The sequence below is a fragment of the Zonotrichia albicollis genome, chromosome 28 (assembly GCF_047830755.1).
Source record: "Zonotrichia albicollis isolate bZonAlb1 chromosome 28, bZonAlb1.hap1, whole genome shotgun sequence".
Lineage (NCBI taxonomy): Eukaryota > Metazoa > Chordata > Aves > Passeriformes > Passerellidae > Zonotrichia > Zonotrichia albicollis.
In genome coordinates, this window is record NC_133846.1 from 7,184,188 (window position 1) to 7,211,660 (window position 27,473).

At 59.6% G+C, this 27,473-nt stretch overlaps 3 protein-coding genes across 7 annotated transcripts; 1 reads left to right on the top strand and 2 right to left on the bottom strand.

Annotated features, from left to right (window-relative positions):
- Positions 1 to 37: 37 nt before the first annotated feature.
- Positions 38 to 6,760, top strand: MOV10 (Mov10 RNA helicase). Of its 3 annotated transcripts, none has more exons than XM_074528302.1 (22): positions 38 to 335; positions 1,061 to 1,154; positions 1,250 to 1,383; positions 1,466 to 1,704; positions 1,785 to 2,025; positions 2,212 to 2,334; positions 2,423 to 2,576; positions 2,664 to 2,818; positions 2,939 to 3,115; positions 3,203 to 3,350; positions 3,441 to 3,602; positions 3,697 to 3,800; positions 4,032 to 4,129; positions 4,225 to 4,344; positions 4,433 to 4,535; positions 4,736 to 4,859; positions 4,939 to 5,130; positions 5,275 to 5,349; positions 5,461 to 5,586; positions 5,766 to 5,854; positions 5,980 to 6,101; positions 6,199 to 6,760. In XM_074528302.1, exons 1-21 carry the CDS (start codon positions 202 to 204, stop codon positions 6,092 to 6,094), a joined length of 2,907 nt encoding a protein of 968 aa, XP_074384403.1. In that variant the 5' UTR covers positions 38 to 201; the 3' UTR covers positions 6,095 to 6,101; positions 6,199 to 6,760. The 3 variants fall into 3 exon arrangements, with proteins under 3 accessions (XP_074384403.1, XP_074384404.1, XP_074384402.1); XM_074528303.1 differs by having other exon boundaries at positions 6,223 to 6,760; XM_074528301.1 differs by having other exon boundaries at positions 6,258 to 6,760.
- Positions 6,761 to 7,109: 349 nt separating this feature from the next.
- RHOC (ras homolog family member C) lies at positions 7,110 to 15,405 on the bottom strand. Its single transcript, XM_005495639.4, has 6 exons — positions 15,242 to 15,405; positions 13,727 to 13,991; positions 8,826 to 8,983; positions 8,453 to 8,573; positions 8,033 to 8,163; positions 7,110 to 7,893 (listed from the first exon to the last, which is right to left on the bottom strand). Exons 2-6 carry the CDS (start codon positions 13,746 to 13,748, stop codon positions 7,720 to 7,722), a joined length of 606 nt encoding a protein of 201 aa, XP_005495696.1. The 5' UTR covers positions 13,749 to 13,991; positions 15,242 to 15,405; the 3' UTR covers positions 7,110 to 7,719.
- Positions 15,406 to 16,759: 1,354 nt separating this feature from the next.
- On the bottom strand, positions 16,760 to 25,534 carry PPM1J (protein phosphatase, Mg2+/Mn2+ dependent 1J). 3 transcript variants are annotated; one of them, XM_005495638.4, is made up of 10 exons: positions 25,275 to 25,534; positions 23,881 to 24,007; positions 23,114 to 23,437; positions 22,578 to 22,690; positions 20,923 to 21,007; positions 19,432 to 19,550; positions 19,194 to 19,257; positions 18,919 to 19,026; positions 18,614 to 18,765; positions 16,760 to 18,415 (listed from the first exon to the last, which is right to left on the bottom strand). In XM_005495638.4, exons 1-10 carry the CDS (start codon positions 25,532 to 25,534, stop codon positions 18,289 to 18,291), a joined length of 1,479 nt encoding a protein of 492 aa, XP_005495695.3. In that variant the 3' UTR covers positions 16,760 to 18,288. The 3 variants fall into 3 exon arrangements, with proteins under 3 accessions (XP_005495695.3, XP_026654083.2, XP_074384410.1); XM_026798282.2 differs by having other exon boundaries at positions 16,761 to 18,366; XM_074528309.1 differs by lacking the exons at positions 20,923 to 21,007; positions 22,578 to 22,690 and having other exon boundaries at positions 16,761 to 18,366.
- Positions 25,535 to 27,473: the final 1,939 nt, after the last annotated feature.

Here is a 27,473-nt window from a genome sequence, read left to right on the forward strand (position 1 = left end):
CCCGATCCGCCCCAGCCGGGCGGGCCCGCGGCCCCACGGCCTCTTTCGCTTTCGTTTCTCCGCTCGCGACCCGCCCTGGCTCAGCCCAGCCCAGCCCAGCCCAGCCCGGCTTAACCTGGCACTCCTGGCACCATCTCGGCTCGGCTCGGCTCGGCTCGGCTCGGCTCGGCTCGGCTCGGCTCGGCTCGGCTCGGCTCGACCATGCCGCGGTTCAGCGTGGCGGAGGCCAGTCTCTGGGGGTGTCAGTTCGTGCAGTTCCTGCAGGACACGGGCCGGGAGCAGACGACCCTGCGGGAAACGCTGCGGACCATCTACAACCAGGAGTTCCGCGGCAGGTGAGAGCCCTCGGCCAGACCCGGGCGACATCACCTGGGACAGACCCGGGCCAGCATCTCCCAACCCCCGGGCCAGCATCCCCAGTGCCTGGCCGTCGTCACTGGTCCCCAGCAGCATCACTGGGGTCCCCAAGCTCATCTGTCTCGACAAAGCCCTGCTGGGGTGATCCCCAGCTCCATGGGCCCCCAGCAGCTGCCTGGGGATGGCCTTGGACACCCACTGCCCACCATACTCCCCACCTCACCCTGCTGGCACCAATCACACTGGCCCTTGTGCAATGTCACCGCTGTTAATCATTGGCAAAGCCAGGGCTCGGTGCACCGGTGGGACTGCGAGGAGGTACCTGGGGAGTCATCGCTGCTGGGAGCACGGTGGCCGTGCCTTAGCAGAGCCACCACCTGTGCCAGCTCAGCTCCTGAGCACTGCATGGGCAGGGGCTGCGTGGCTGTCAGGACCAGGCAGTGATGCAGTGGGACAGCTGGAATGGCTGTGGCATAGCTGGGACAGCAACGGCACAGCTGGAGCAGCCGGCAGGGATGTAAGATTTGCACAGGCCGGTGGGAAGCCTTTCTTCCTCTGCTGGAGCAGAGGGGACCTGCTGAGAACCCCCTCACTGCAGCCTCAGTGTCCTGCTTCATCTTCCCACCTGCCTCACCCCAGCTGCCTGTGCCTGTGGCAGCCGAGTCACACTCTCCCACACAAGCCCTCTCCCTTGTCTCCGCAGGACTGAGGCAAGGACGCCCAATTTTTCCTGCATGTTGTTTGCGCTGAGGACAACCCATCAGGTTCAGGTGCGCGGAGATCTGGTGAAATTCAAGGTGAGTTCGTGCTGGGGCAGTGCCCACCAGGACTGGCCCCTCAGGAGCCCCCTGCAGAGTCCCAGGGCCACGCTGATTCTGGCTGCTCCTTGCAGGTGAAGAGACATGTGGTGGTGGCAGACCAGTACCGGCGAGCCAGGAGCAATGCACAGACATCCGTGGCCGCGTCTGCCTCAGGACAGCAGCTCAGCTCCACTCCACAAATGCCCCAGTGCTATGCCAAGCAGTGGTATGACCAGCAGCACCCCACCTTGGCACGTCCCTTGGATCCCCCAGCCCGGCTGGGAAAGCCTGACCCTCCCTCCCCACAGGGCTGAGCTCATTCGTGGGAAGCACGGGGTGGAGATCACCTCAGACTATGACCAGGGCAACGGCAATATTCGCTTCCCGGTGGTGCCGGGCGAGCCCCAGACAGTCGCTGTCCTGGTACAGAACCGTGGCACAGAGGTGGTGACACTGCAGCGGTTCCAGGCACAGCAGCAGGCACGGGAGCTCTCCTTCACCGATGAGCAAGGGGCAGTGCAGGGCCGGTCCCTGCTGCTACACCCAGGTAGGGTCCATCCCGTCCCCTGCCCCGTGCCCTGCCCCGCACACAGGATGCAGGACCCAGCCTCACCCTTCACCCCGCAGGTGGGATGTACCCCATCCAGGCGCGGTGCCTCACCACCTGCAATGGGCACTTCAGTGCTGTGGTGTCCTTCGAGTTCACCAAGGAGCCAGACGTGTCGTTCAGCATCTCCCGCTACGTCGCTGCCGTTGCTGAGAGCCAGCTGGCCAAGGACCTGGGGCCCTCAGCACCTTTCCAGCCCTACGAGGCCAGCCTCCAGCACCATGTCACAGTCATCACTGAGGATGGCATCCCCCCTGACAGGTATGTGATGAGCTCACCTGCTGCCATCCTGAGCAGAGGGGCCCAGCCTCTTCTCCAGCCAGGACAAGGTTCAGCTCCTTGACTGCCTGGCACCACAGGACAGTGCTTCAACCCTACTCCATGGCTGGTGACAGTGGGGCTGGGGACACCACGTAGTCCCTGAGGCACTACTGTCCCCTCCACCAGCTCCCTGAAAAACGAACTGGAGAGGGAAATCCCTCTGGGCACCTACCAGTACCCAAAGAGCCTCAAGAACACGATCCTGCTCGGACCCAACACCAGTGCCAGCTCCAGCTGGGCTGCCATGCGGTGAGTGCCAAGGGCTGAGAGCAATGCTGAGGTGCTCCTTGAGTGCCAAGCTGTCCCTGGGACGCAATGACATTGCTGCTGCCCTCAGCTCGCTGCTGGAAGCACCTCTGCAGGCTGAGAACTACTACCAGAAATTCCAGCTGCTGCTGCACCTGGAGGAGATTCAGATGGAGGTGGATATCCGTCGCTACGACATGCAGGACGTGACCATGGTGCAGGAGAGGGCACTGCTGGTTCTCGATGTGCGTGGGAGCTGAGGGACGGGAGGGGTGCTGGCACAACCCTGGCACTCCCAGTGTGCCTGGCATCACACTGGCCCTTTGGCACAGGTGCCTGGCGTGGCCGAGAACCGCCCATCCTTGCTGAGAGGGGACCACCTGTTTGCCCACCTGAGCAGCGAGCGGGACCACTCCCCGCTCGTCCGCTACAAGGGCTACGTGCACAGCGTGGAGCTGGACAGGGTCAGGCTGGGCTTCTCCTCCAAGTGAGTGGTGTCTGGTCCCAGCAGCCTTTCTCAGAGTTGCCAAAGGCCAGGAGTGGGTTGGAAAGGGCCAGGAGGGCATGGGACAGTGCCCCGTGCCCTGCTTACACCATTCCTTCCCAGGCTGCAGAAGAAGTTTGTGAAGAACCTGAAGTTCGATGTGACCTTCACCTTCAGCCGGCTGCCACTGCAGGTGCAGCACCGGGCTGTAGTGCTGGCTGTGCGCCCGGGCTTGTCCAGCCTCCTGTTCCCCTCCGCCTCCTGCCACAAGTCCCTCTTCTCAGGGCCCTTCCAGCCGCGGTGAGTCCCAGTTCTGCAGGTGGAGGCTCTGAGGGCCGAGGGGATGGAGGCCATGGGGCTCGGGCAGCACAGCCTCTGCTCCCACAGGTGGTTTAACCGCAAGCTGGAGACCAACGAGGAGCAGTGCAAAGCTGTGACCCACATCGTGACGGGGGTGTCCCGGCCAGCCCCATACCTCATCTTTGGCCCCCCTGGCACTGGCAAGACGGTCACTATGGTGGAGGCCATCAAGCAGGTGGGTGGCCGGTGCCCAAATCCAGCCCTGAGCATTGCTGCCCATTCTTATCCGTGGGGCTCAATGCTGTCACCTCCTCTTCCCACCCAGGTGTGGACATGCTTCAAGGATGCCCATATCTTGGCCTGTGCCCCCTCCAACAGTGCTGCAGACCTGCTGTGCCAGTGCATCATCAAGGACATCGCCCCTCAGAATGTCTACAGGCTCATTGCCAGCTCCAGGAGCTACAGGGAAGTGCCCACTGATATCAGGGTAGGTCCCTGCCCCTCCACCCTGAAATCCTGACAGCACATCTGGGCTGACATCCCCCAGGATAATGGGACCTCACCCAATGCCTGTGCTCCAGCCCTGCTGCAACTGGGATGATGAGCAGAGCAGCTACGTGTACCCAAGCAAGAAGAGACTGAGCCACTACCGGATTATCATCACCACACTGGTGACAGCAGGAAGGTCAGAGGAGCTGGGATTGTCCCCAGCATCCGTGGCAGGTGGACCCAGGGCTGCTTTGCAGCCAGGCTGTGGAAGCAGACCCTCTGGGACTCAGCTGGGAGGGGTTGGAGGAGGACAGGCAGCAGTGGGGAAATCCCTTCTCTGTGGGAGGATGAGGGTGAAGGGTAGGAGGGGAAGGATGGCCAGGTGGGGCAGGAGGCTGAGAACAGCCTCATTGCGTCTCTCCTCCAGGCTGGTGTCAGCCAATTTCGCCCCTGGGTTTTTCTCCCACGTGTTCATCGACGAGTGTGGCCACGCGGTAGAGCCGGAGAGCATCGTCGCCATCGCGGGTGAGCAGTGCCCGCCTGCTCTGATGCCCCAAGGGCCAGCTTCTCTGCATGGCCTGGGGTCCTCCCGTTCCCTGCTGAGCTCTCCCTGTCCCCAGGGCTCCTGGCTCCCATGGATGAGGAGAACAACCCCAACGGGGGGCAGCTGGTGCTGGCAGGAGACCCCAAGCAGCTGGGCCCTGTCCTGACCTCGCCACTGGCAATCCAGTATGGTCTGGGTGAGTAGGGGGAGGAGTGGGAGTGCTGCCGGCGCCCCACGGGGGCTGAGTGGCCTTGTGGGGAGCCACAGGATATCACTGGGCACAGGCACCTCGCTGCTGGAGAGGCTGATGCTGCACAACCCCTTGTACCAGAAGTCGAGTGGAGGATATGACCCACGGTTCATCACCAAACTGCTCTGGAACTACAGGTGGGGACAGGGATAGTGCAGGAAGGGGTCGAGCCCGGCAGGGATTGGTGACCGTGGCGCTCCAGGATCTGTCCCCCAGAGCCTCAGAGTGCCCAGCTGGTGTGGGAGATGGGAGGGCACCTGCTGTCCTGGGTGCACGGTGCCCAAGAGGGCTCTGGACCCACATGGCACCCACCCTGGCATGGTCCTGCCTCTCCCAGGTCCCACGAGGCCATTCTCAGGATCCCCAACGAGCTTTTCTATGACAACGAGCTGAAGGTGTGCAGGAGCAACGGGCTTGACATCCGGAATCTGTTTTGTACCTGGGAGGAGCTTCCCAAAAAAGTGAGGGGCGCAGGAGGGACGGACCCAGGGGGTTCCCCGAGGCACAGGCAGAGCAGAGCCAAATGTTCTCCATCCCTAGGGCTTCCCCATCATCTTCCATGGGGTTTGTGGGGAAGACCAGAGAGAGGCCAAGAGTCCCTCATTCTTCAACACGGCTGAAATTGAGGTCCTGGTCCACTACCTCAGGAAGCTGCTGCAGAGCCGGGGCAGGGGAAGCTGCCCCAGTGTGTCCCCCAAGGAGATCGGTATCATCTCTCCCTACAGGAAGCAGGTGAGGGACACAGCTCTGCAGGCAGGGCAGAAGCAGAGCAGAGACCTCCCAAGGGACAGGGAGCACTGGGATGGATGGGCTGGGACAGGGCTGGCACAAGGATGGCCCTGTGCAGGCTGGATTTTGCCTCATGCCTCCACTCAGGTAGAGAAGATCCGGAAAGCCATCACCTGCCTGGATCCCGATCTGCAGGAGCTGCCGGACATCAGCCAGCTGAAGGTAGGTCCTGGGCATGGAGGAGAGAGGAGCACACCGTGCCACAGGAGGAAGGAGCCCTGACAGCCCCAGCCCAGGGGTGCTCCCGGCCCTCACGTGTTGTCCCTGCCCCAGGTGGGCTCTGTGGAAGAGTTCCAGGGCCAGGAGCGGCCGGTGATCCTCATCTCCACGGTGCGCAGCTGCAGCACGTACATCCAGTTCGACCAGACCTTCAGGCTGGGCTTCCTCAAGAACCCCAAGGTACCGCCCGGCCCCGAGCAGACCGCTCTCCCTTGGCATCCCCCTCTGCCCTGTGGTTCTCACGGGCAGGTAGAGCTGCTCTGGCTGCTCATGCCACCAGAGCTGCCTGCACCCCGCTGGGGCTGCGGGACCATGAGAGGTGTTGCAGCAGGTAACGCCCTCTTGCTTGTCCTCTTCAGAGGCTTAACGTGGCCATCACCAGGGCCAAGGCTCTGTTGATCGTGGTGGGTAATCCTACTGTGCTCAGCAAGGACCACCACTGGCTCAGGTGAGCTGCTCCTGGCCCCTGCCCCGTCCTGCTGCCAGCACGTGGTGCCAGGCCGTGCCCACTGCCACGGAGCAGCAGGGCCGCTGCCACCTCGTGCCCACGCTCCCCTCGCTCTGCACCTGCAGGTTCCTCAGGTACTGCAAGGAACAGGGGGGCTACACCGGATACCCCTTCGAGGAGGAGGGCACAGCTGAGGACAGACTCGCCAACGACCTGCAGGCACTGCAGCTCAGAGTTTAGCACCCAGGTGAGCAGAGCTGGCAGCATGGCCAGGGTAACAGCTGGGGCACTGGGAGGCTTCTCCTGCCCCAAATGCAGCAGGACTTAAATCAGTTTTTGCTTAGGCCTTGCCTGTCTCCATCTCAAAGTCAGGAGCCAGCTCTGCCATGAGGTTTCTCTGCAGGAAATGCACCTGGGAAGGGAGGAGAAGCCCCATGAAGGTGCATCCCCCTCAGCCTGTCCCAAGCCTGCAGCAGCTCCTGCTTTTTCTGTCCCAGTCCTGGGGTGCTCCATGCATCCCTGTGGAGATGGGGCTGAAGTCACAGGAGCAGAAGGTGTTGCCAGCCTTTGCTGCCAGCCACGAAGCCCACACCAGCACCAGACTGGGACAACTCTCCATTTTAATAATTTTTTACATGGCTGTGGCAAAACTATTCTCTGTGACTGATCTCACCATTCAGTGAAAGGCTTAAGCCTGGAGGCTCTGGCCTCCAAAGAGCATCACTGGGTGCACAGGGGAGCTCACTGCTGCTGTGATGGGTGACTGGGGAAGGCAGGGACCTGGTCTGGGACGGGTTGGCTCAGCTCTCCTCTGGGCAGCTGCCTGGCCTGAGAGCTGGCATGGCCGTGCAGACACTCTATTTCCCTCAAATAAATGTTTAAAGAAAAGCAGTGTACTGTTGAGTCCTAGGTGGGCCTTGCTTACACAGACAGGGCTTCAGAGCAGCATCAGGCTCACTGCAGCCCTGCCCTGAGCTGCTCCAGAGGAAGGATGGCTCCAGCAGTGATGGCAGTGCCCAGCACCCAGGGACTGGGTACAGCTGGGAAGCTCCTGCCTGCCCCTTCTCATGTAAACTGCTTCCTGGCTGTTTTGCAAGAACAGGGCAGTGAGCCCTGATCCTCCACCAGCAGCTGAAGCAACAGGGGCTGGGGCCAGGCAAGTCCCCACCCTGCAGCACACAGCCCTGAGCCTGGGCAGGAGCCTGGAGCACTGAGAGGCACAAAGGAGAGCCACAAGAACGCCACACAAGCCAAGTTACAATTACTAAAATACCAGTTTGCATTTATTCTCCCAATTATGCAGTTGGTTTAGTGCTGCCAAGCCCGCGGCCGAGGCAGACTCGGAGGCGGCGGTGCCGGCAGAGCTGGGCACAGTCCCAGGAGGAGAGCTGAGCTGCTGGCAGCAGCTGGGCCCAGCTCTGCGCAGACAGGGCTGAAACTGCCCGGGCAGGTCTGTAACACGGCTGTGTGCTGCCTGCACGCCCAGCAGAGCAGGCACAGCACACCACGGGCCTGGCACACCCCACACGTGAGCTGTGACCGGCACCTCCTGCTTCTGTGGCACCTGCCCAGAGCTGGGGAAAGAGGGAACACCCCAGCAATGCCCGTGGGAAGGGCAAAACCAGGGAGCTCAGTACAGAACGGGGCAACACGGGGAGCAACACGAGCACCGGCCCGCGGAGAGCAGCAGGTGCTGAAGGCACTGGCCCCTCATGGCCCTGGAGTGTCACAGGGACCCCTGTGAGCACGGGTGGCACTCTGGTGCAAAGGGTGCGGGGCAGGTGGTGGCACCACGAGGTGCGGCTGGGGCTGGGTGCCAGCAGTGCCCCGGGCAGGGCAGGCAGTGCTGCTGCCAGCGGGGCTGCTCACAGCAGCGGGCAGCCTCGGCGCTTCTTGTTCTTGCGCACCTGCAGCCCAGCTCGGGTGGCCATCTCAAACACCTCCCGCACCCCCTCCTTCGTCTTGGCCGAGCACTCGAGGTAGCCAAAGGCGTTGATCCTGTTGGCCATGTCCCTCCCCTCCTCTGGCTTCACCGGCTCCTAGGAAGCAATAAAAACAGGGTTTGGAAACACTGCCAGAACACAACAGCGACTGCCCTTGGGGCGTGCAGCCCTTCCAGCCAGGATCTGGTGTGGGCAGAAGTGGTTTGCTGGTTTGGGGACCCGGGGCTGTCCCCACCTGCTTCATCTTGGCCAGCTCCCGCCGCGTGTGCTCGTCGTTGCGCAGGTCCTTCTTGTTCCCCACCAGGATGATGGGCACGTTGGGGCAGAAGTGCTTCACCTCCGGCGTCCACTTCTCAGGGATGTTCTCTACAACAGGCACACGTGGAATCCTATGAGCTGAGGGGCTGCTGCCCCACAGCCTCCTCACAGAAACCAGCCCCAAGCTTTTCCCGTTGGAGCAGGGAGAGCTCGCCCCACAGAACCCCCTCTCCCACCACCTCTGCCCAGTCTGCAGGCTGCCAGCATTTCCCTGCAGTGCACACAAGGCCGGGGGATGAAGGGAAGGCTCTGGCATCCTCGAGGGGCAGCTTGGGTGCTTCCCAGACCCCAGGGGGTTCAGTAGCAGCACCGAGTCCCGGGGGCCCCCCGTCCCTACCGAGGCTATCTGGGCTGTCGATGGAGAAGCACATGAGGATGACGTCTGTGTCCGGGTACGAGAGGGGCCGCAGCCTGTCATAGTCCTCCTGTCCTGCCGTGTCCCACAGGGCCAGCTCAACCTACAGGGGACAAGGACACGGCTCAGGGGCTCTGCAGGTCACGAGTCACAGATTTGTCTTCCTCAGGTAGAGCTGTGCTCTTCCTCAAGCTGGGCCAGGCTCAGGGTGACCCAGAAATGCCGGAGCCATGGGCTCCTCTGTGCGCTGCAGCTGCATCCGAGCACACAGAGCAACGCCAGCAGCAGCACTGGGCAGTGGCACTGCCAGCAGGGTACACGGAGCCAGGGGGACAGGAATGGCAACGACCCTTACCTGCTTGCCATCCACCTCTATGTCAGCAATGTAGTTTTCAAACACCGTGGGCACGTAGACCTCGGGGAACTGGTCTTTGCTGAACACGATCAGCAGACACGTCTTCCCGCAGGCACCATCTCCCACGATCACCAGCTTCTTCCTGATGGCTGCCATCGCTGTGGGGACACGAGCAGGTGAGCAGGACAGAGCAGCACGGGCACTTCGTGCTCCTGGCCCCCAAACTCCTGTGCACAACAGCCTGGGAGATACAGGCACAAGCACCTGGGCACATCCCACTGTGAGTGGCAGTGACTGACAGGACAGAGGGTCCCAGCGCTCTGCCAGACACCCCTCCAGCTCCACACACTCCACTCATGGGCACCACCAGAACTGGCCTGACTGGAACCATCCACACCCAGCACTGCTGCTGTGGCTGGCAGAGCCACCCCAGCTGTGGTCAGTGCTGGTGGCTGCACACAGGGACTTGTGGGAGCTGACAAACCTCTCTGCCTGCCCCGGACATCCAACCCTCCCTGGGTTTGCTGTGCTACCACCCAGGCAACCAGGATTTTAGACAATCTCAGAGTTCCATGCACATGCTGGGTTTATTTTAAATTATAAATTCTTCAGGGCAGAAACTGTGCTTCGGATTTCACCCCAGCATGCTCACCAGACCCTAAATAACCTGATTAGCAGCTGGAACACACCAAGCCAAGCTCCTGGAGGTCTGGGCAAGCAGGACCTGTGTGCCTGGCACCCAGCACAGGCTGGCCCTGTCCCAGCCTGTCTGAAAAAGGAGCCTTTGCCATGGAACCAAGAGAGCTGAACTGGCACTGGCAGTGGGAGAGGCTGCCAGTCACACTCAGCAAACAGAGCTGAAACCACACACAAAGCAGGCAGCTTTCTGCCCCACAGGAAAAGGACGCAGTTCTGCAAGGAAAACTATGCCTTTGCATCCCTCACTTTCAAAAGGGGTTTACAGCTGAGCCTGAGAACCAGCCAGGACAATGCCACAAAATGCCTGGCACAGCATCTGAACGAGGCATGAGAAAATCAGCCATAGTGGGATCACATCCCTCCCAACCTTGTGACCAAAACCTCTTTTCTATCCCCAGATTCCCAGTCCAAAGAGCCTGTCCTACTCCTCACACACCTTCAGCACATCACCAGCTCCCTGTCCCTGCAGAGATCCTGGGAATGACACAGATTGACATGTCAGGGTTTAACCCCTGAAAATTCACACTGCCCTGGGGAAATTACAGGTGACCAAGAACCCTCTCCTGAAGGCAGGGATGTTCCATGCTTTCCCCCTCAGCCCTATCCCTCTCCAAACCCTCTGCCCAGGCAGCAGGGTGGGAAGGAGCCATTCATGCTGGGAGCCCATGGGAAGAACACACACACAGCAATGCTGAGGCACTGAGCTGCAAGCCCTAGGAATGGATCGGGCTGGATCACTCCAGCATCACCTTGGGAAGGCCAGAACATCACAAGCCCTTAAGCAGGGCTCTCACACTGAGCCTCACCAAAGGCCAGGAATCTCTGCCTGGCCCAGGGATCCCACCCTCACCCAGTGCCAACAGAAGAGGGAGGAAAAGGGTAAAGCAGGACTCTGGCTGCATCACAATTAGGAAGGAAAGGATTAGGAAATGAGCCTGAAGGGCTGACTGGCATTCCAAAGGCAGGCTGCAGACCTGCTTGTCTCATCCGTGTGCCTGGCAGGTCACCCCTGTCACACAAAGCCCGGGGAACCACCCCAGTTTCACAACTCACACTGCCCGATGGTTCGGGCAAAAGAGAGAGAGTTTTCACCCATCCCAGACCAGACCCTGCTGTAGCCATGGATCTTTGTAGGTTCCAAGCATTTTGGCTCACAAGCTGAGGCAGGAATGGGTCATGGCTGCTGAGTGCTCTGGAGCTGCTAATAAAAATAGAAAGCTGGTACTTGTAAGGTGAGAAGAGTGAGAATCAAGGGCTGCATCCGGGAGAAGGGACATTCCTCAGCTGGGATCCTTGGTGTCAGGCACACATCCCACTGGAGCAGCATGTCTACAGGAAGGTGAGCACATTTGTGCAACACTGAAGTCAGAGAAAAAAAGAAGAAGGTGCTCCAAAGGGTCCCTTTTAGGAACCAGGGGCACGTTTAGGGAAGCAAGTGCTGAGAATAGGGGGGGAACAGCTCCTGTCCCTACTCCTCATGCCCTGCTGCTCCAGCCTGCCCAGCTGGGCCAGGCAAACCTACAGTCCCATGGAATCATAAAGGCCCAAAGATGTACAAGTCCAACCCTTGTTGCAAACCATCCTTCTTGTCTGACCAAAGGCTCGTCCTCTCTCCAGCAGCATGTCCACAGCACAGAAAACAGAGCTCAGGGAGAAAAAAGCCTGTTTACTTGGACACAAAGCTTCTTTGCCCACAGCAAAACATGATATGCTGCTTTGTGACTCCCTATCTCCAAGAGCAAAGGCAGTTTGGGCCGTGCCAGTATCTAACCCACAGCACAGGCAGGTGACAGCATCTGCAGCGTGAGGAGCAGGAGATGCCCAAGGACACAAACAGGCAGATGGACACCAGGATCTGTCTGTGCCCAGTCTGCAGGCACTGGGCTGGAACAAAGTCAGCCAGAGGGGCCCTGCTCCTGTCCCCGTGCTGCCCTGAGAGTGGCACAGCAGCTGACCCAGTGCTGCCCTGGGATGGCCCTGCTCCTGCCCCGGTGCTGCCCTGGGATGGCCCTGCTCCTGCCCCAGGGCTGCCCTGGGATAGCCCTGCTCCTGCCCCGGTGCTGCCCTGAGAGGGGCCCTGCTCCTGCCCCAGTGCTGCCCTGAGAGGGGCCCTGCTCCTGCCCCAGGCTAAGCACTGTCCCCCGCCCAGGGCTCCTTCCCACGGCTCCAGCCCTGACCCGGCGCGGTGCCCAGTGGTGACTCAGAGGGCAGAGGCTGTCCCCACCCAAAATCTCAGCACAATTCATTCCATTACTCAGGAGAGCCATCCAGAAATAGCCCATTACTAATGCAGAGCTGGTGTGCAGAGGCGAGCAGGGTAAGGAGGCTGAAGGGCTGTGAGCCTGAGGGGTCGGCTGGGTGCCCCAGTCCTGCCCTGGACCCAGCGGCTGGCACAGCACCAGTACCAGATGCCAGCAGCTCTCTGTTCCAGGAGAGATGAGCTTCTTTGCCAGGGGATGCTCCTGTTGCCCAGCAGGATGAGGCTAGACCCTGGGATGAGGATTCTGTTTGCACTGTTGCCAGATTATGAGCAGATAAAAAGAGTGGAAAACATGAAGACAACTTCATGAAGACAAACAGGACAATCCCAAGTACAAATGCAGAAGAATTAAGTGGGAGCAGCCCTGAGAGGAAGGACTTGGGAGTGCTGGTGGATGAGATGCTCAGCTTGACACAGCAAGGCCCCCGTGTGCAGGGCTGATCCCCCAGCGTGGGCAGCAAGGCAGGGGGGAGCCAAGCACCCCAAAACACAGCCAGCACTGCCCAAGCACGCTGGCAACCCACACTGGCAGCTCCTGGGTGTGAGCAGCACCCGCAGGGCCCCGCTGGAGATGCCTCCTGCTCATCCATGGAGAAAACAAAAGGGAGCAGCAGCTGTGTGCCAGCATTTCCCACTGCCAAGCCCACAGGGCTCCCATGCCCACCCCTGCACCTGCTGTGCACCCACGCTGGGCCCCCACAGGGACAGCAGTGGGTTTAATCTGTGCCACCACTGCCAGCACCAGCCAAATCCTGAGCAGGCATCTCCTTCAGCTCACCAAAAAGCTGCAACACGACCCCAGATTGCTCTGCTCTGCTTTCCAAGCAACTGCTCTAAAGCATCACCATAAAATCAGCCAGGCTGCAGGGCAGCCCTTGTGTTGCTGGTCTCTCCTAGCTTTGTGCCTCAAAATGTGCAGTTCCTGCTGAGCAGGATATAGGGAATTCCTCTGGCAGCAGGATGTGTCCATCACCCAGTGTCTGCTAAGGGGAACCAGGAATAGCAGAGAAAGATGTGAATGCTTTGAAGGGCTCCTACCAGGGACAGAAATCTTTCAATGAACCTCCTTGGCCAGACTCGACTTCCTAGAGGTAAGAGAGGGGTTTTGTTCTAAAGCAGAAATTGCCAAGCAGTGCTGAGGGCCCCACCCTGGTCAGACCGGTCACACCAGGGATCACAGCCCTGGCCAGAGGCACGGCTCTGAATTCTGGGCAGGGCTGGGGGGAGAGAGCTGTGTTGGGAGCAGCCCCTTGGCAGGGACACCCCACAGGATACCCCCAGGGCTGCGGGGCAGCTCCACTGCAGAAATGCTTTTAGCAGCTTGGACTCACTGGTACAATGATAAAACAAGTAAACTTCCAAATTAAAGCCCCACGGGAATGCCCACTGTGGGGAATTTCATTTGCTGAGACACCTAAGCCATGGCCAAGGTAGTACAGGACAAGTGTCCCAGCCACTGCAAGCACCAGAGGGACTCCTACAACAGAATCATGCAATCATTAAGGTTGAAAGGCAGAAAAAATTTCCAAAAAGGGCTGGAAGCAAACAGAGATGCTAAGGAGAAGTGCAATGGGCAGGGTAGAGCGTGAGCTCCTGGATATAGACCTGCTGTAGATATAGACCTGCTATATCCAAACAAGTGATTGTCAAAATAGGAGCTCAGCCCAGTGCTCAAGTTTTGACCTCACCCATTTTTTTGGACATATTCTTTGGGCACAGCCAGGCAGGCTGGGCTTAACACACACTCCAGTGATAAAGGGCAACTGTCCAGACTCAGACCCGGAGCAGAGTGACCAGGCTGGCTCGTTTTCATTGCTAAATCCCACAAAAAACATCCACAAGCAAAACAGAGAAAGGAACTTGGAACAGCAGAATTTGAAAGCCTAAACAAAACTCAAACCACAAGTGTTTGAACACTGAGAAAAAAGCTGCCTGCCCTTACCTCCTTTTCCAAAGGACATCATGCCATGTTCTTATTTTACCTCCTGCAGCAGTGACAGCCTTCCCAGCCTCACGGTAGCCGAGTGTCTTGCTGAAAGCTCCAAATGACACGGCACAATCTCAGCAGATGCCTGTGCCTGGGCAACACCTGCCTGCCCCAGCGCCGATCAGCATTTGCTAACACAACTCCTTCTTTTCATGTCAGCGCACCTCTCCCGTGCAAACGGCAAGGTGGGAGCTGAGCCTGGGTAAACGCTCCTGAGAACCTGTTGGAAGACAGGGACTTGGCTTATTTTCCACTTATACATTTACCCAGAGAAGCTGTAGCTGTCAGGAGCCTGGATGCAAGGGAAAATCTACAAAATCCTTTGCAGCCTCTACCTGAGCTGAGGAGGAGCTGGACATAAACGGAAACTGTTTGGACACCAAAAGCACTTGGCAAAATAGAGACAAAATGCAACTGGTCCCCATGACACACAGCCAGGCAACCGTCCAGCTCCAGTCTCCAGCTTTCCCTGGAACCCTTTCCCAGGGATGTCAGCCTGGGGGCTCAGCCAGGCCCCTGCTGCCACTGCCCCAGGAGGATGCAGCCCAGGCATCACACAGGGATCCCACTCCCACTCTCCTGGGCTGGGTTTGGGTCCCAGCCCCTCATGCAGATGCAGCCCAGGGATCCCGTTCTGTTCTCCCGGGGCTGTGAGAGGCTGGGCTGGGTTTAGGGAGGCTGGCGGCCACTGAGAGGCTTGGCTGCCAGACTGCTAGCACTGGAAAAGGCCACGCAGTCATGCTTTTGGAATGCTCCCCTGCTCCTAAGACATTACACAATTATTTCCCCTCCCCACAAACCCCCCTAATATAAATGTTTAAGAATGAGCTCAGCAGTAGGGAAAGGGAACTTTTTCCCTCTTTCTGAAGAAAACACAGAATGGCCACTGCATGGGCAAGGCTGTACATGGGGACACTGCTGGAGTGGGATTGTGGAGAGGGATGTGGGATGGGGCAGCAGCCCCCAGGCTCTCACCCCAGGTCAGACACTGCCTGGGAGACAAGTGCAAGTTGGGACCCGCAGCCCAAGGCCACCCTCAAGGAATGACAACGCGCCCTGACTGAGGCACAGCTGACCCATCCCTCGCCACGCCGAGGGACCCCCGCCCCACCCGGTCCCGCCGCACCCCCACCCAGCGCCTTGCCGGGCCCCCCACCCCTGCACCGGCCCCCCCTCTGAGCCCACACCTCACCAGAATCGGTAACCCCACATCCCACCGGTAACCCCAGATCTCAATCCCTCCAAACCCCACGAGTACACCCTGATCCCAGCTCCCCCAAGCCCGCCGGTCAGCACAAAGCCCTGTTTCTCCAGACTCCGCCAGTAACTCAGACCCCATCACAACCGGTAACCCAGACCTCGGTTCCGCCAGACCCCCGCTCCGGCCCCACTCCTTACCAGCACCCCCCACGGCACCAGTGTCCCCCTCCCCAGCCGCCCCCTCCCCGCTCGGCTCCCCCAGAACCGCACCTCTCTCCGCCGCTGCCCCGTCCCGCTCCGGCTCCGTCCCCGCGCGGCTCCGGGCACCGCCCCGGCCGGGGCCGCCCGCCGAGGGCGGAGCGGGGCCGTGCCGAGCCGAGCGGGGCCGTCCCGTCCCTTGATGGGCTGTGCCGAGCCGTGATGGGCCCTGCCGTGATGGGCCGTGCCGTGATGGGATGTGCCGAGCCGAGCGGGGCCGTCCCGTCCCTTGATGGGCTGTGCCGAGCCGTGATGGGCCCTGCCGTGATGGGCCGTGCCGTGATGGGATGTGCCGAGCCGAGCGGGGCCGTGCCGTGATGGACCGTGCCATGATGGGCTGTGCCGAGCCCTGCGGTGCTGAGCCGAGCCGAGCCGAGCCGAGCCGAGCCTTTTCCAGCACTGCCCCTGCCCGGCTCCGGGACCCGGAGCCCCCCGGTGTTCCCCCCGCCCCGAGCGCGTTTTACCGGTTCAGGTTCCCCAGGCCGAGCGGGGAGGGGGCGGCCCCAGCTGCCGGGGGGGCCGAGCTGCTGCCCTCAGCCCCCCGTGCCAGGTAATGCCGGCAGCAGAGCCCGCTGCCCACCGCGACAGACACAGGTGGCGAGGGACACCCCTTGTCCCCAGGGTCCCCTCCCGGGGCGCCGGCAGAGCGGGGCTGTGCCCGGCTGTGCCCGGCTGTGCCCGCACGAGGGTGACCCCGGTGTGCCCCGGCTCCCCGTGCCCACCGCGGGACCCCAGGCGGCTGCTCCCCCCGACATCCAGCTGCAGGGCACGGCTCCCGTCCCTCCGCCAGGGAAAGGCAGCCCCAGGAGCCTGGCCCGGACCCAGGCTCATAAACCACTGCTATTTTAAGGGCTTGCAGACTATTTTTCTATATTTATCAAGCCCCAGGCCAGGAGTTGGTTCCAAAGGAAATGTTTCCTTAGTAAAAAAGGGAACCACAGAGGAAGCTTTAAATGCAGCAGCCACTGCCTCCCAGTCTTATCCAACAGCCGGGCAGTGACCTGGAAAAGCAGAGCCAGTTCTCAGCCACCAGCATGAAAAGGAATGTGCCGGGGGAACAGGGCTGGGCAAGCAGTGTGAAGGGAGCATCAGGGGTGCCCGTCGGGGGGACGTGGGGATGTTTCCAGCAGGCAGCCCGCCCTCGGGGCAGAAGCAGCTGCTGCTTGAACTGCCGGGGAGGGACAGTGACATTCCTCAGCCTGCCCCACTGCCTCCCCCGCAGCCAGGACAGCCATCGGCCCTTTTCTCCCTCCTATTCCTCGTGTGGTGCTCCTGTTCCTGCAGGACTGGCCATTCTGCTGCCTCCCAGCAGACCCAGGGCTCCGGGTCCCCTGAGCTCTGTGCTGACACTGGCAGCGCACCAGTGCCTCCCGCTGCCCACTGGATGGACGCTGCATGGGCTCTGAGCAGCGCCAGGGGCAGATGGACAGCGCACACATGGCTCTGCCTGTTTGCCTGCCTACATACATTAATCAGAGCTAATTGGCTTTTCGGTAAGTCGTCTTTGCAGGAGCTCTGCAAAGAAAGACTTTGAAGTAGGACTGCGAGTGGCAAAATCTTTATTTAAACACACAGTGCTACACAAGGACAGGCTCCCGGCCCGAGCACCACTCCCTGCAGCATGGGTGCCAACAGGTCCATATCTCGTGTGTAACTTTCACTTTCCATTGTGTGCACCCAGTTTATTTACATCTCGCTGGTTACAGGACACACACAACATTCACTAGAGGTGACACTTGACAAGAGCTGGCTGCAGCCAGTGACAGGATGGTGCCACAGAGCCTTTCCCAAGCAAGGGACCATGGCCCAGCTCTCCCCATCCCCACAGGGCCAGGATGGGACAATCCCTCACAGTTCAGGACTCTGCAGAGGTCTGGGAAATGGATGCTCCAGGTTAGAGATGTGTGTGATGCAAAAATCCAGTGCAGACACCAACTGCTCAGCTCCCCTCTGCACCAGTTCTGAGACCATTAAGGAAAACATGGGAGCTGTCTTTCCTGCCCTGGTCACACCAAGCTGCTTTTACTGTGGGTTCCCAGCCCGGGGCAAAGCAGATCCAGTGCAGTTAAGCTGTTAAGCTCACCTGAATAGGGCTGCTCTGTGTGAGGCTGCTAACTCAGAACCACTCCAAAATATACACATGCATTCACAGGCTCCCCACACCATGAAAGGATTCAGACATTTTCCAGCTCAGCTCTGCAGTTAATAAATAATTGGCTCCAGAAGCACTGCAGTGACCCAAGCCAAGAGAGGACAGGGGTAGAACCTGTGGCACAGCCAGTGCTGGTGCAATTGCTTGTCCCTGCTCAGGGCTTGGCTCTGGGTGCACAGCAGAGCTTGGTCCCTGCTCCAGTCTCCCTGTCTGGATACTGAGGCAAAGTCCACGACAGAGTGAAGGTGTGAGGGGCTAAAAATTGAGAATACAAGGTTGGGATGGCCATTGTAGGGCCACAACTGGACTTGTGCCAGGCTTAGCACTGCCCAGCTGCCTGTGGGGCTTTACTCCCAGTCACATCCCACCTGAGCCCCAGCTCCCACCTGCAGCAGCAGCTTCAGTGTCACTGGCCAGAGCATCCCAGGGCAGGAGACAGGGGGTGACTGCAGCACGTATGAGTGCCCCAGCAGCCCCATGGCTCTCACACAGGGCTGCAGCCAGCACAGCCATGGCAAGAGGCAAAGGACATGCTGAGGAGCCAAGGAGCCTTCAGGCTTTTCACAGCATTGAGAAAGTAGCAGCATAAAAACACCCCTCAACCCCAGTGTTCACACTCTATCCAAGGCCTCTCTGTCTCCGCCTGGGACTGGGATGCAAGCCGGGGAGGGGGATGCTCTCGACAGAAGCACAGACTGACGCTCCAGGTTTCTTGCTCTTCTTGCAGCTGGCTCAAAAACAAGTGCTCAGAGGAGGTGTGGCCCTGAGGCAGCCTCAGTGTCCCACTGCACGGTGTCTCCATGCAGGCAAGGTGAGCTGCCCCAGGCTCACTCAGCATCACGTGTAGTTGCCGGGGCCACCCAGGGGGATCACAAAAACAGAGATGTCATCACCAGAGCCCAGCTTGTCATTGGCCAGGCGCCAGCCACGCTCCTTCAGCACCCCCCGTGAGCGCACCACCAGCTCCTGGGCCACCATGGTGTACCTGGAGGCACAGCAGAGCACGGCTCAGCACTGACCCCTGACGCAGCACCCTGGCAAGGAGGGACAAGCCAGAGCTGAAGGAAGGGGTGCCATGGAGAGATGCAGGCTCAGATATGCACATGCAGGGGAGCAATGCACTCCGTGGAGCCCAGAGGGATGCGTGGCCACAGCACTGCTCCAAGGAGCCAGGCCAAGGGGAGGTGGTGGAGTGCACGGCATGCCCGGCCCCCTGCCCACATGCAGCTCACCTGCACGGGTCGTTGGGCTCATAGCTGGTCAGCACCTCCATCACCACACCCGCCACCTCCTCGTCGTTGGTGACATCCCAGAGCCCATCGGTGCCCAGCACCAGGACATCGTCAGGGCAGTGCTCGTACTGCGTGAGGTCATAAACCCTGACCTGGCAGGAACAGGGCAAGGCACGAGGGTGACAGGCAGAGGGGCAGAGGGGGCTCCTGCTGCCCTGGGCCAGATCTCATGGATCTGGGCCTGCCACAGGGCTCTGGCCATTGCAGGGGCCCCTGGGTGGGAAGCTGCTGGCAGCCAGGCTTACCTCTGGGAAGCAGGACAGGAAAGGCTTGATGTGGATGTTGGAGCTGAACACCTTGAGGTCGTGGTCTCCCAGGCCTCTCGTGACCCCAATCGTGGCCATCATCCGAGCCTGCAGAAGGGTGGAATCAAAAGAGAACTTTAGGCAGCTTTATTTCCAGTTACATTCCCAGCGGAGAATTGATGATGACAGCACTACCAAAAATGGGCTGAAATCCCCCAAAACAGTGAGAGCAGGCAGCAAACAACCCCTGCCAAGCTTCTGCCACAGTACTTTACCTTTTTGCCTTCCCCAAAGATAAGTGGAAACTTCAGGTCATCCTCTTCTATCTTTTTGTAAGCCCTGGTTAAAATAAGCCAAAGACGAGGTGTCAGCAGGTGAAGCTTCCAGCACCTCCTCTGACCACCTGGCTCCTGGGTGCCCAGTGTAGCAGAGCCCCCAGCCCATGGGATGGGATGCCAGAGATGAGCAGCCACCACAGCAGGACCCCAGTGCCACTGGTAGCTTGGGGCTTACCAGCCATTCATGTTCTGGTCCCTGTAGAGCATCTTCTTCCCCAGCTCCTTGGGCTGGATCCTGCGGGGGAACTCCAGGTGGGTGAACTCCTTCCCCAGCAGCTCGGGCCTCAGCAGTGCCTGCAGGAAGGAGTGTTGGCTCAGCCACAGGGCTGGGAGAGCAGGAGCTGTGGATCCAGCCCTGCCCAGATCAGGGTCTGTGGATCCAGCCCTGCCCAGAGCAGATCTGCAAATCCAGCCCTGCCCAGAGCAGGATCCACCATCCGCCGGGACTTTGGCTACAACATCCCGTGGTGGGATAATCTCAGCTGCTCTGGAGCCACTTGAATGGGTGCTGGTAAAGCAGCTTCAAACCACCCACCTGTGCTAAGCCAGAGGGAAAACTGGAGCTGAGGACAGCCATGCCAGCACTCAGCAAGAAGGTGAAGCTTTTGCATAGAGAGTTTGGGGAAAGAAAGGCCTCCAAAAGTGATCGAACAATCAAACCCCAGCAAATTCCAGGAGAAGCTGGAATTTGCCCAGAAGTCGTCATAGCTGCAAAGCTCCCAGGATCCCAAGCTCAGTGCAGGGCATGGCACTCACCCCAGGAAAAGAGTGATGGGTCTTTTCTGAAACAGAGTCCCAGCTGTGACCATGACAAGGGACAAGCAGCAGCACAGAGCCCTACCCAGGGCAGCTCATGGAGCACAGTGTGGAGGGCACCAGGAACAGGGAGTGCTGGAAAATGCTGAAGGGGAAAGAAAAGCAGGACGAGAAGAGGAGATCCCTTGGGAAGATGGGATGGCAGGGGGTGGGGGCAGAGGCATGGAGACCCCAGCCCATTCTGGGGGAGCCCTGACCGCAGCCTCAGCATCACGTGGCAGAGCAGCCTGTGCCTGTCCCCAGGCTGTGCCCTGTCCCTCGCAGCCAGCTGGGGAGGATTCTGATCACAGCAGTTCCCTCCTCTCGGTCATTCAAAAATAGATTCCAGAAAAAAATGCCTCAATGTTTTTCCAAGTACATTGCAAGCCAGGAAATTTCATCCAGCAAGACCTTCTCCAACACAAACTGCTTCTCCCCTGTGCTGCCCTCAGAGAGGTCTTTATAACCTTAAAGAGTCTCCCTGGGTGGCACCAGCGGGTTCATCCAGGAGAAGGACGGGGAGCTGTCAGGGCCAAAGACAGAAACCTTGGCGCACATCAGCTGTGACTCTCCAGGGAGCAGCCAGGGAAGAAAGTAGGACTCGGCAGGAGCACTGCAGCTCCTCTGACACAGCAAACCAGGGCTCTGCCAGCCACAAGATGCCCCCATGCCAGCTCCCTGCATCCCAGGGCCTCTTCCCATCCCAGGAAGCAGCCTGGGATGGACAAGTACCAGCAGCAGGTCCCCGCCATGGGGCTGCCCTCGGGTGCAGACCCCACCATGGCAGCAGTCCAGCAGGCAGCACAAGGGACTGGGAAGAGGCCAGGAGGTGTTTCAGCAGGAATGAGGTTAGAAGAAAGGTCTTTCTTACTAAAAACTGCAGCCTCTGCCTCTCTGTCTCTGGAGTAAACTCCCTGGACATTGGAATGATTTCCCCATTACGGATGATAATGGCCCTGCAATGAAACATGGAAGGATGAGATTAGACAGAAGGAGACTTAGCTGAGGAGCTGAGCCTGGCTCTCCAGGGCTGATTCCCAGGATGGTGCAACCCCTTCCCCTCTGCTGCCCCCCTTTCCCAGCCTGAGGTGGGGGCTGCTTCCTGGATTCACTGCTGCCCCTGGGCAGGGCATGGCATCTCCCCCTCCTGTGCAGGAGAGGGGCAGGGAGGAAGGGGAAATGGGAGAGAAACATGGGGCAGAGAGGAATGAAACAGACCAAATCCAAGGACAGAATATGGTTAGAAAAGGAGCAGCACGAAGGCTGCCTTCAGAGGGGAGCTGCACACAGCAGGGGCAGAAACTGCCTGCAGCAGGAGAGCTACACGTGCCCACCCCACACCAGCACTGCCACTTGCTGCTGGGTCTGCTCTTACAGTTTGATGTCTCAAGAAAACATAAAGGTCTGATTATGAGATGTCTCTGGATGTCATGGTAGGCCCAAGGATCCCCAACACTGATCTGGTGGCTGTGAGTCTCCTGCAATGATGCAGGGCCAGGCTGGGCTCAGCTCTGGCAGTGTCTGACACCTGGGAAGGCAGCACAGGCTGTTCCCCAGAGGCACAGCCACAGCCTCAGCACCCTGTGCATGCTGACATCCTGCATGGCTGGTGCCTGGCTGCTGCTGCCACGGAGGGGGGCCTGCACCCAGAACGAGGGCTCTCCTCCTCCTCTGTCCCAGAGCTGGAAGCACATCCAGCCTCAGAAAATTGACCAGAGCCTGTATTTGCTGGTCTGACATTGCTGAGGACAAGGTAACCTGTAGTAAATACCCAGAGCAACTGTAGCTGCCCCATTCTTGGAAACGTTCAAGGCCAGGTCAGACAGGGCTTGGGACAAGCTGCTCTAGTGGGAGATGTCTGAAATGGCAGGGGGTGCAACAAGATGAGCTTTAAGGTCTTTTCCTACCCAAACCATTCTCTGATCCAATGATAAATACAGGGCCGTTCAAACCAGCTTCACCTGCAGTGTCACCTTTAGTGTCAGGTGGACCTTTTGCCATTCCTTGGGGCTGTGGGCACACTCAGGGGCAGTTAGAGTAGCCCACCCTGGAAATACACACAGCAATTAAAGTGCTTGTGCTCCAAGCTCCCACTGCACACAGATTTGTGTCCTGCTCCTGAAACAGGTCATTGGTATGAAGTGTACTCTAAAATGACTTCTTGCACATTTTTGAAAGCTTTGCTGAGTGCAATTTTCACTCTCCAAGCTGCAGCCCAGGCCAGTGCCAGCAGCAGGGGCCAGGGTGCCCAGAGCCATCCAGGTAGCAGAGAAGATGGAAAGAAGGGAGCACGTCCCAGATTTTGGGAGGCAATTCTACAGCCCTGTCCATGTACCTGGCAAGCACAGAGATCACAGCAGAGCACACTGTCCCCAGGGCATGGAGCAGGCGGGGGATGACTCTGCCCAGTTCTGCCACCTCCACCTTCCCCTGGACAGGGACGGAGCGGGGTGCTCCTCACCAGCATCCCTCCGGCACCACCCCACTCTCCTGGGCAGAGCTGGGGGCTGCCCTGCGGGGCTGTACCTGCTGTCACCAGCGTTGGCCACGTAGAACTTGCCCATGAGGTAGATGGCAGCCAGGGCACAGCAGCCCCCAGGCAGGTGCTGGGACGCGCGCTCCCGCTCGATCTGCTCGTCCTGGGGAGACACAGAGGGTGAGGGCAGCCCCAGAGAGCACCTGATAGCACAGCTCCAGCCAGGGCACCTTTCCCCACACTGCCACGGAGAGGCTGCAGGGCTTGTGGGGCTTGTGGGGCAGCCAGGGATGTGGCTTCACTGGGGCAGGGAAGAGCCAGACAGGAGGGGAGCAGCTGGGCCTCCTGGGACAAAGTGTAGGGGAGCCTTCTGCACCACACAGGCCCCGAGCCCAAAGCCTCTGCATTCTGAAAGCTCAAAATGCAGAGCAGCACAGAGCCCTCTCTGACACCACCATGCTTGGAGCCCTCCCTGCAGTCCCCAGAGCTGCCTTTTACCAGTGGGGTCAAGTTGATGCAGACACAGACAGCAAAGAGGGGCTCTCAGGGGGTGCTCTAGATGATGCTACAGGCAGAGGATCCTCACCATGTGCTTGAAGGCATTCTCGATGGCACCGATCACCAGGCTCTCATGGGACACTGCTTTCTCCAGGTGAAACCGTGGCACAGCATCGCTGGGGACCTCCCCACAGCCCTCTGCATTGGACATCTGGTTTGTGTCTGCAGAACCGCTCTGTGTGTCATGTGGGAGGCAGATGGGAGGTGGGGAGGGGTCCTGCAGGATCTCCACGAGCTCCCGGAGCTGCTCACAGATGTGCAGGTGGAGCCTCTCGGATGCCATGACAGCAGCACCGCTGCCTGCATGGCCATCAAACAACGCCCAGTAGTGGAAATAAAAACCTTTCCTGCCCTGCCGGGAGAGGACGGAAAGCTAAATGAGCCTCCAAGGAAGGAGATGGCACGGGGAATTGAGAGCAGCTGGCCAGCAGCTGAGGACAGTGAGACGAGTCTCACAGGTCTCAGTGCAGGCAGGAGCAGTGTGGGCAGCTGACCAAGGGTGCCTGGACACAGCTAAGCCCTGGCTGGAGCCCAGCCCTGTGTCAGACGCCTCGTGCCCTCAGAGGCAGCACGGTTCCAGCACAGCAGCCACCTCTGCAGCCCACTGGGGCACGGGGGCCACGGCTCTGCCTGGGCCAGCCCTGGTGTAGTCACACAGGGATGGAGCATGGGAGGAGAAGGGCCATGAACCAAGGGAGTCCCCAGTGTGCACACATGGCCACGTGCCCCATCTCATGCCCTGCTGCTGGGCACCTTCCCGGTTGTGGCCCTGCTTGTGAAGCACCAGGCTCTCACCCCATCCAGCTCCCGGCTGCCTTCCCTGGATGACAGGCAGCCCCTCGGGCTGGGCCTCTGCTCCACAAACACCACCTCACAGCACGCCTGGTCCTCATTGTGCTGGCTCTTCCCTGCGTTTATCACCCTGCCAGGAGGAAAAAAGGTGTAAAGACCCTTTCTTTCACATCCTGCTCCAGCAAATGCCATCCCCCAGCACCTCTTCTCCCCACCCCAACCCTCCACTCATGTCCCCGTGCCCCCAGAGATGCAGGGATGCCCTGCACAGGTGCTCCTGTCCTGTCCCAGGTGCCTCAGACCAGTTGTGTGGGCTGATCTGGGGCCAGGAGCAGCACTGAGTCTCACCCACAGCTGGGTCCAGGGGGGAGCAGTTGTCCACACACCTACCAGGGGAGGTGACCAGAAACAAACTGAGTTTGCTGAAGGTCCCTGGACTGCCCCAGGCAGAATAACTGCCCCAAAGCCTGTACCAGCCTCAGATATACACCCCTGGGACACACAGAGAGAATCACAGCCTCGCCCACATCCCATCACCTCTTAGGGGGAGCAGGGGGCTCAGGGAAGGAGGGGAGAAGGTGATGGTGATAAAACCGGCAGAAATTTTGCAAAAAGATTCACAGTGACTTTTCCCAGCCTGATTTGACACAGCAGATTTCAGGTCTAGATTGCAGAACCTGCTCACAGGAAGAAGATGTAAACACAGCAGGGTGATTTTTCTTCAGGCAGACTTCCCTAGTGGTTTGCAGAAAGAACTCTTGGGACACCAAAAAAGAGACCTTTTCACTCTGGGTGCTCCTACCCCACTATCTCCAAGGGAAAATCAATATCCCATAAAGCTCTCTAGGATTTCGGGAAGATCAGCTTGAGGATGGAATTGCGGGAGTGGGCTGACAGCAATAAGCAGCAAAAGCCTTCAAAGTCTGACCTTCCCCCCCCAGTTAGGGCTGAAACTCGCAGTTTTCAGTGAGTGAAAGAAGTGACAGACAGGTGAAAGAAGACGACAGTCAGGTCCTTGAAGGGAAAGTCTCAACGAGCCTCACTCCCAAGAAATCCCCAGCTCCCTGCTCCCCACGAGTCCTGCCAGAGGCGCCGCAGCTTCCTCGCCCTCGGTACCCATCGGTGACAGCGGGTGTTGTGCAGAAAGCGCAGAAAACAAAACGAACAGAAGAACCCAAACCCCTCGGGGATCGGTGAGAGCGCAGCTCCGGGCTGACGCGCTCCCATCACGGGCACCCACAGCGCCCGCTCCTCGCTGCTGCCGCTGCTGCTGCTGAAGAGGGACAGCCGCAGCTCACCGCCCGCCGCGACCCACTTTCGCGCCCGGGCTTCCGTGCCGAGCGGTGCCATCCCTCCCGCCCTCCCGGGCCGCGCACGCCGCTCCCGGCCCCGCTCACTCTGCGTATCCCGTGCTCCAGGGCAGCCGGCGGCGCCCGTCGCGGGGGCTCTGCACCGCCCGCCCCGTGTGGTCGTCGGCGCGGCGCAGCTCCTCGGGAGTCAGCTGCAGGAAGGCCGGCCGGCAGAACGCGGCTGGCGGCGGCGATCCGCGCCCGGCCCCGGCCCCGCCGCCCCGGCCTTCTGCGGGGGGCTGCGCGCCCGGCCCCGCGCCCAGCCCCGCCGCCAGCTGCGCCACGGCAGCGCGCACCCGCAGCAGCATCCCGCGCCGGGCCGAGCCGAGCGGAGCCGAGCCGAGCCGAGCCGAGCCGAGCCGAGTGGAGCCGGGCCGAGCCGAGCCGAGCCGAGCCCGCCGCCCCGCCCCGCCTCCCCCCCGCCGCGGCACGGGGGGGGAAGCAGGCGCGGCAGCTCAGCCGCAGCGGGTACGCGCATCTCCCGCAGCCGGCGGGGAACGAGCCCTCCTGGGTAATGAATCCCCACCGTTATCCCGCTGCCGGCGGGGAATGAGCCCTCCCGGGTAATGAACCCCCCGCCGTTATCCCGCAGCCCGGTGGAGGTGGAAGTCGAGCTCTCCCGGCGAGGGACCGGCACCCAGCCGGGAGCCCCGGGGACACGAGCCATCCCGGCCAGGAAATGCTCTGGGAAAGTCTTTTCCCGGCTGGAGGTGGGGCTGCGCGGAGACGGGCTGGCCATGGCCACGCGTTCTGCCCACAGGTGAGTTTCCTAACTGGATCGTCCCGAGATTCCAGCGGAGCCACCTATTCCGGGACAACATTCCCGTCCAGCACCAGGCGCTCTGTCCCCCGTGTCGCGCTCCTCAGCCCACGCGCGGCCGTCCCGAGCTATTAATAACCCGCAGCCTGCGGAGCAGCAGGGACGCACCGTGAGAGCGCTGAGAGCTGAACCTCTCCCTCCCTTTCACCCAGGATGCTGCGCTCCAGCGTGAGCAGGATGCGGATTTAGCTGATGCAGAACAACACACCCTCCCTGGCTGGGAGGGGAAGAGTCGCCAGCTTAAACACCATCGCTCGCCCAGCCTGACCTTAGCACCTCCCTGCCTCCTGTGACAGCAAAAAAACCCATTAAAAAAAAAATGCTTGCCTACTGTAAAGGAAAATTGAGGCTGTTTCTTAAAATTCGTGCGCCCCAGTGCCTCAGTTTCACAGAAGAACCACTGATTCCTGTCAGCACGGGGTTTTTGCATTGTAAGTTACAAACAGAAGCAGCACTGAGAAGCCCTCCAGGCTTTAGTCATCTTCAACCAGAGATCTTCAAACTGTACTAGATTATTAGGATCACAGTACAGAAGTGACTCAGTGGTACCTGCATTTCCACCTTCTAATCCCAAGATTTAAGGTCTTCAGTACTCTTTAAAGCTTTTTCAGTATCCTTCAGGACCTGGTCTAGTGGGCAGCATCCCTGCCCACAGTGGGGATAGGAACTAGGTTATCTTTAAGGTCCCTTCTGGGGGCGTTAAGCACCCTTCTGGATCTTTAAGGTTCCTTCCAAACCAACCCTTCCAGCCTGAGGCCAACACCCTTCTAGCTCCTCTCCAGCATTCATGGGTCCTCTCCTCAGCTCCTGATGCCTTCCCCTCACAGCATCCCTGTCCAGCTGCTGGTCATGCATGGGGTGCTCTTAGATATTCTGAGTCCAAAATCACGGTGTTATTAAGGCTGAAAATCACTGGATTCTCCAGGGAATGTGTCTCCCTGCTGTGGGACTGCCAATCTGCCCCGTACTGCTGAGTCACCAAGATGCTTTCCTTGGAAAGAATGAATTGGCAGTTTCCAGACTGACTTCTGTGACCCTGCTCGGTATTTGTTGTTTCCGTTATGTTGAGCACAGCATGGAAAGAATGGTCTGACAAATAAACACATTTCTGCAGGAATGCTCCCTGAAACAATGCCATGTTAAAGACTGTTTTCCAAGGAAGAGGGCTCCATTTCCCCCTATTCATCCTGCCAGACAGATTCATGTAAAGTTTTCTCCTTATCTGCAGGCTGATGTTCCTCTTCACAAGGTTGCCTGGCACAAGGCCTGGGGATGCAGATGTTGTAGGCTGAGTCAGACTAATGCCAATAAACAGCCACTTCAGATGCCAGCAGCTCTGCCCTTCGCTCTCCCCATCCCTCTGGGGGTCCTGCCTGGGATATTCATGCTTTCCTGTCTCCCCATCTCACCCAAAGCTACTCCTGAGC

What these genes read in the sequence shown, in the direction of transcription:
- MOV10 (XM_074528302.1), top strand. Translation starts at nt 202, where the DNA reads ATGCCGCGGTTCAGCGTGGCGGAGGCCAGTCTCTGGGGGTGTCAGTTC. An exon ending in AAACTGCTCTGGAACTACAG is followed by an intron (nt 4,536 to 4,735) that starts GTGGGGACAGGG and finishes TGCCTCTCCCAG; the next exon opens with GTCCCACGAGGCCATTCTCA. An exon ending in GGGAGGAGCTTCCCAAAAAA is followed by an intron (nt 4,860 to 4,938) that starts GTGAGGGGCGCA and finishes CTCCATCCCTAG; the next exon opens with GGCTTCCCCATCATCTTCCA.
- RHOC (XM_005495639.4), bottom strand. Translation starts at nt 13,748, where the DNA reads ATGATGTCCTTTGGAAAAGGAG. An exon ending in TAGAGGTGGATGGCAAGCAG is followed by an intron (nt 8,574 to 8,825) that starts GTAAGGGTCGTT and finishes TGTCCCCTGTAG; the next exon opens with GTTGAGCTGGCCCTGTGGGA. An exon ending in AGCTGGCCAAGATGAAGCAG is followed by an intron (nt 7,894 to 8,032) that starts GTGGGGACAGCC and finishes ATTGCTTCCTAG; the next exon opens with GAGCCGGTGAAGCCAGAGGA.
- PPM1J (XM_026798282.2), bottom strand. Translation starts at nt 25,534, where the DNA reads ATGCTGCTGCGGGTGCGCGCTGCCGTGGCGCAGCTGGCGGCGGGGCTG. An exon ending in AGAATGCCTTCAAGCACATG is followed by an intron (nt 22,691 to 23,113) that starts GTGAGGATCCTC and finishes GTGTCTCCCCAG; the next exon opens with GACGAGCAGATCGAGCGGGA. An exon ending in TCTTTGGGGAAGGCAAAAAG is followed by an intron (nt 19,027 to 19,193) that starts GTAAAGTACTGT and finishes ACCCTTCTGCAG; the next exon opens with GCTCGGATGATGGCCACGAT.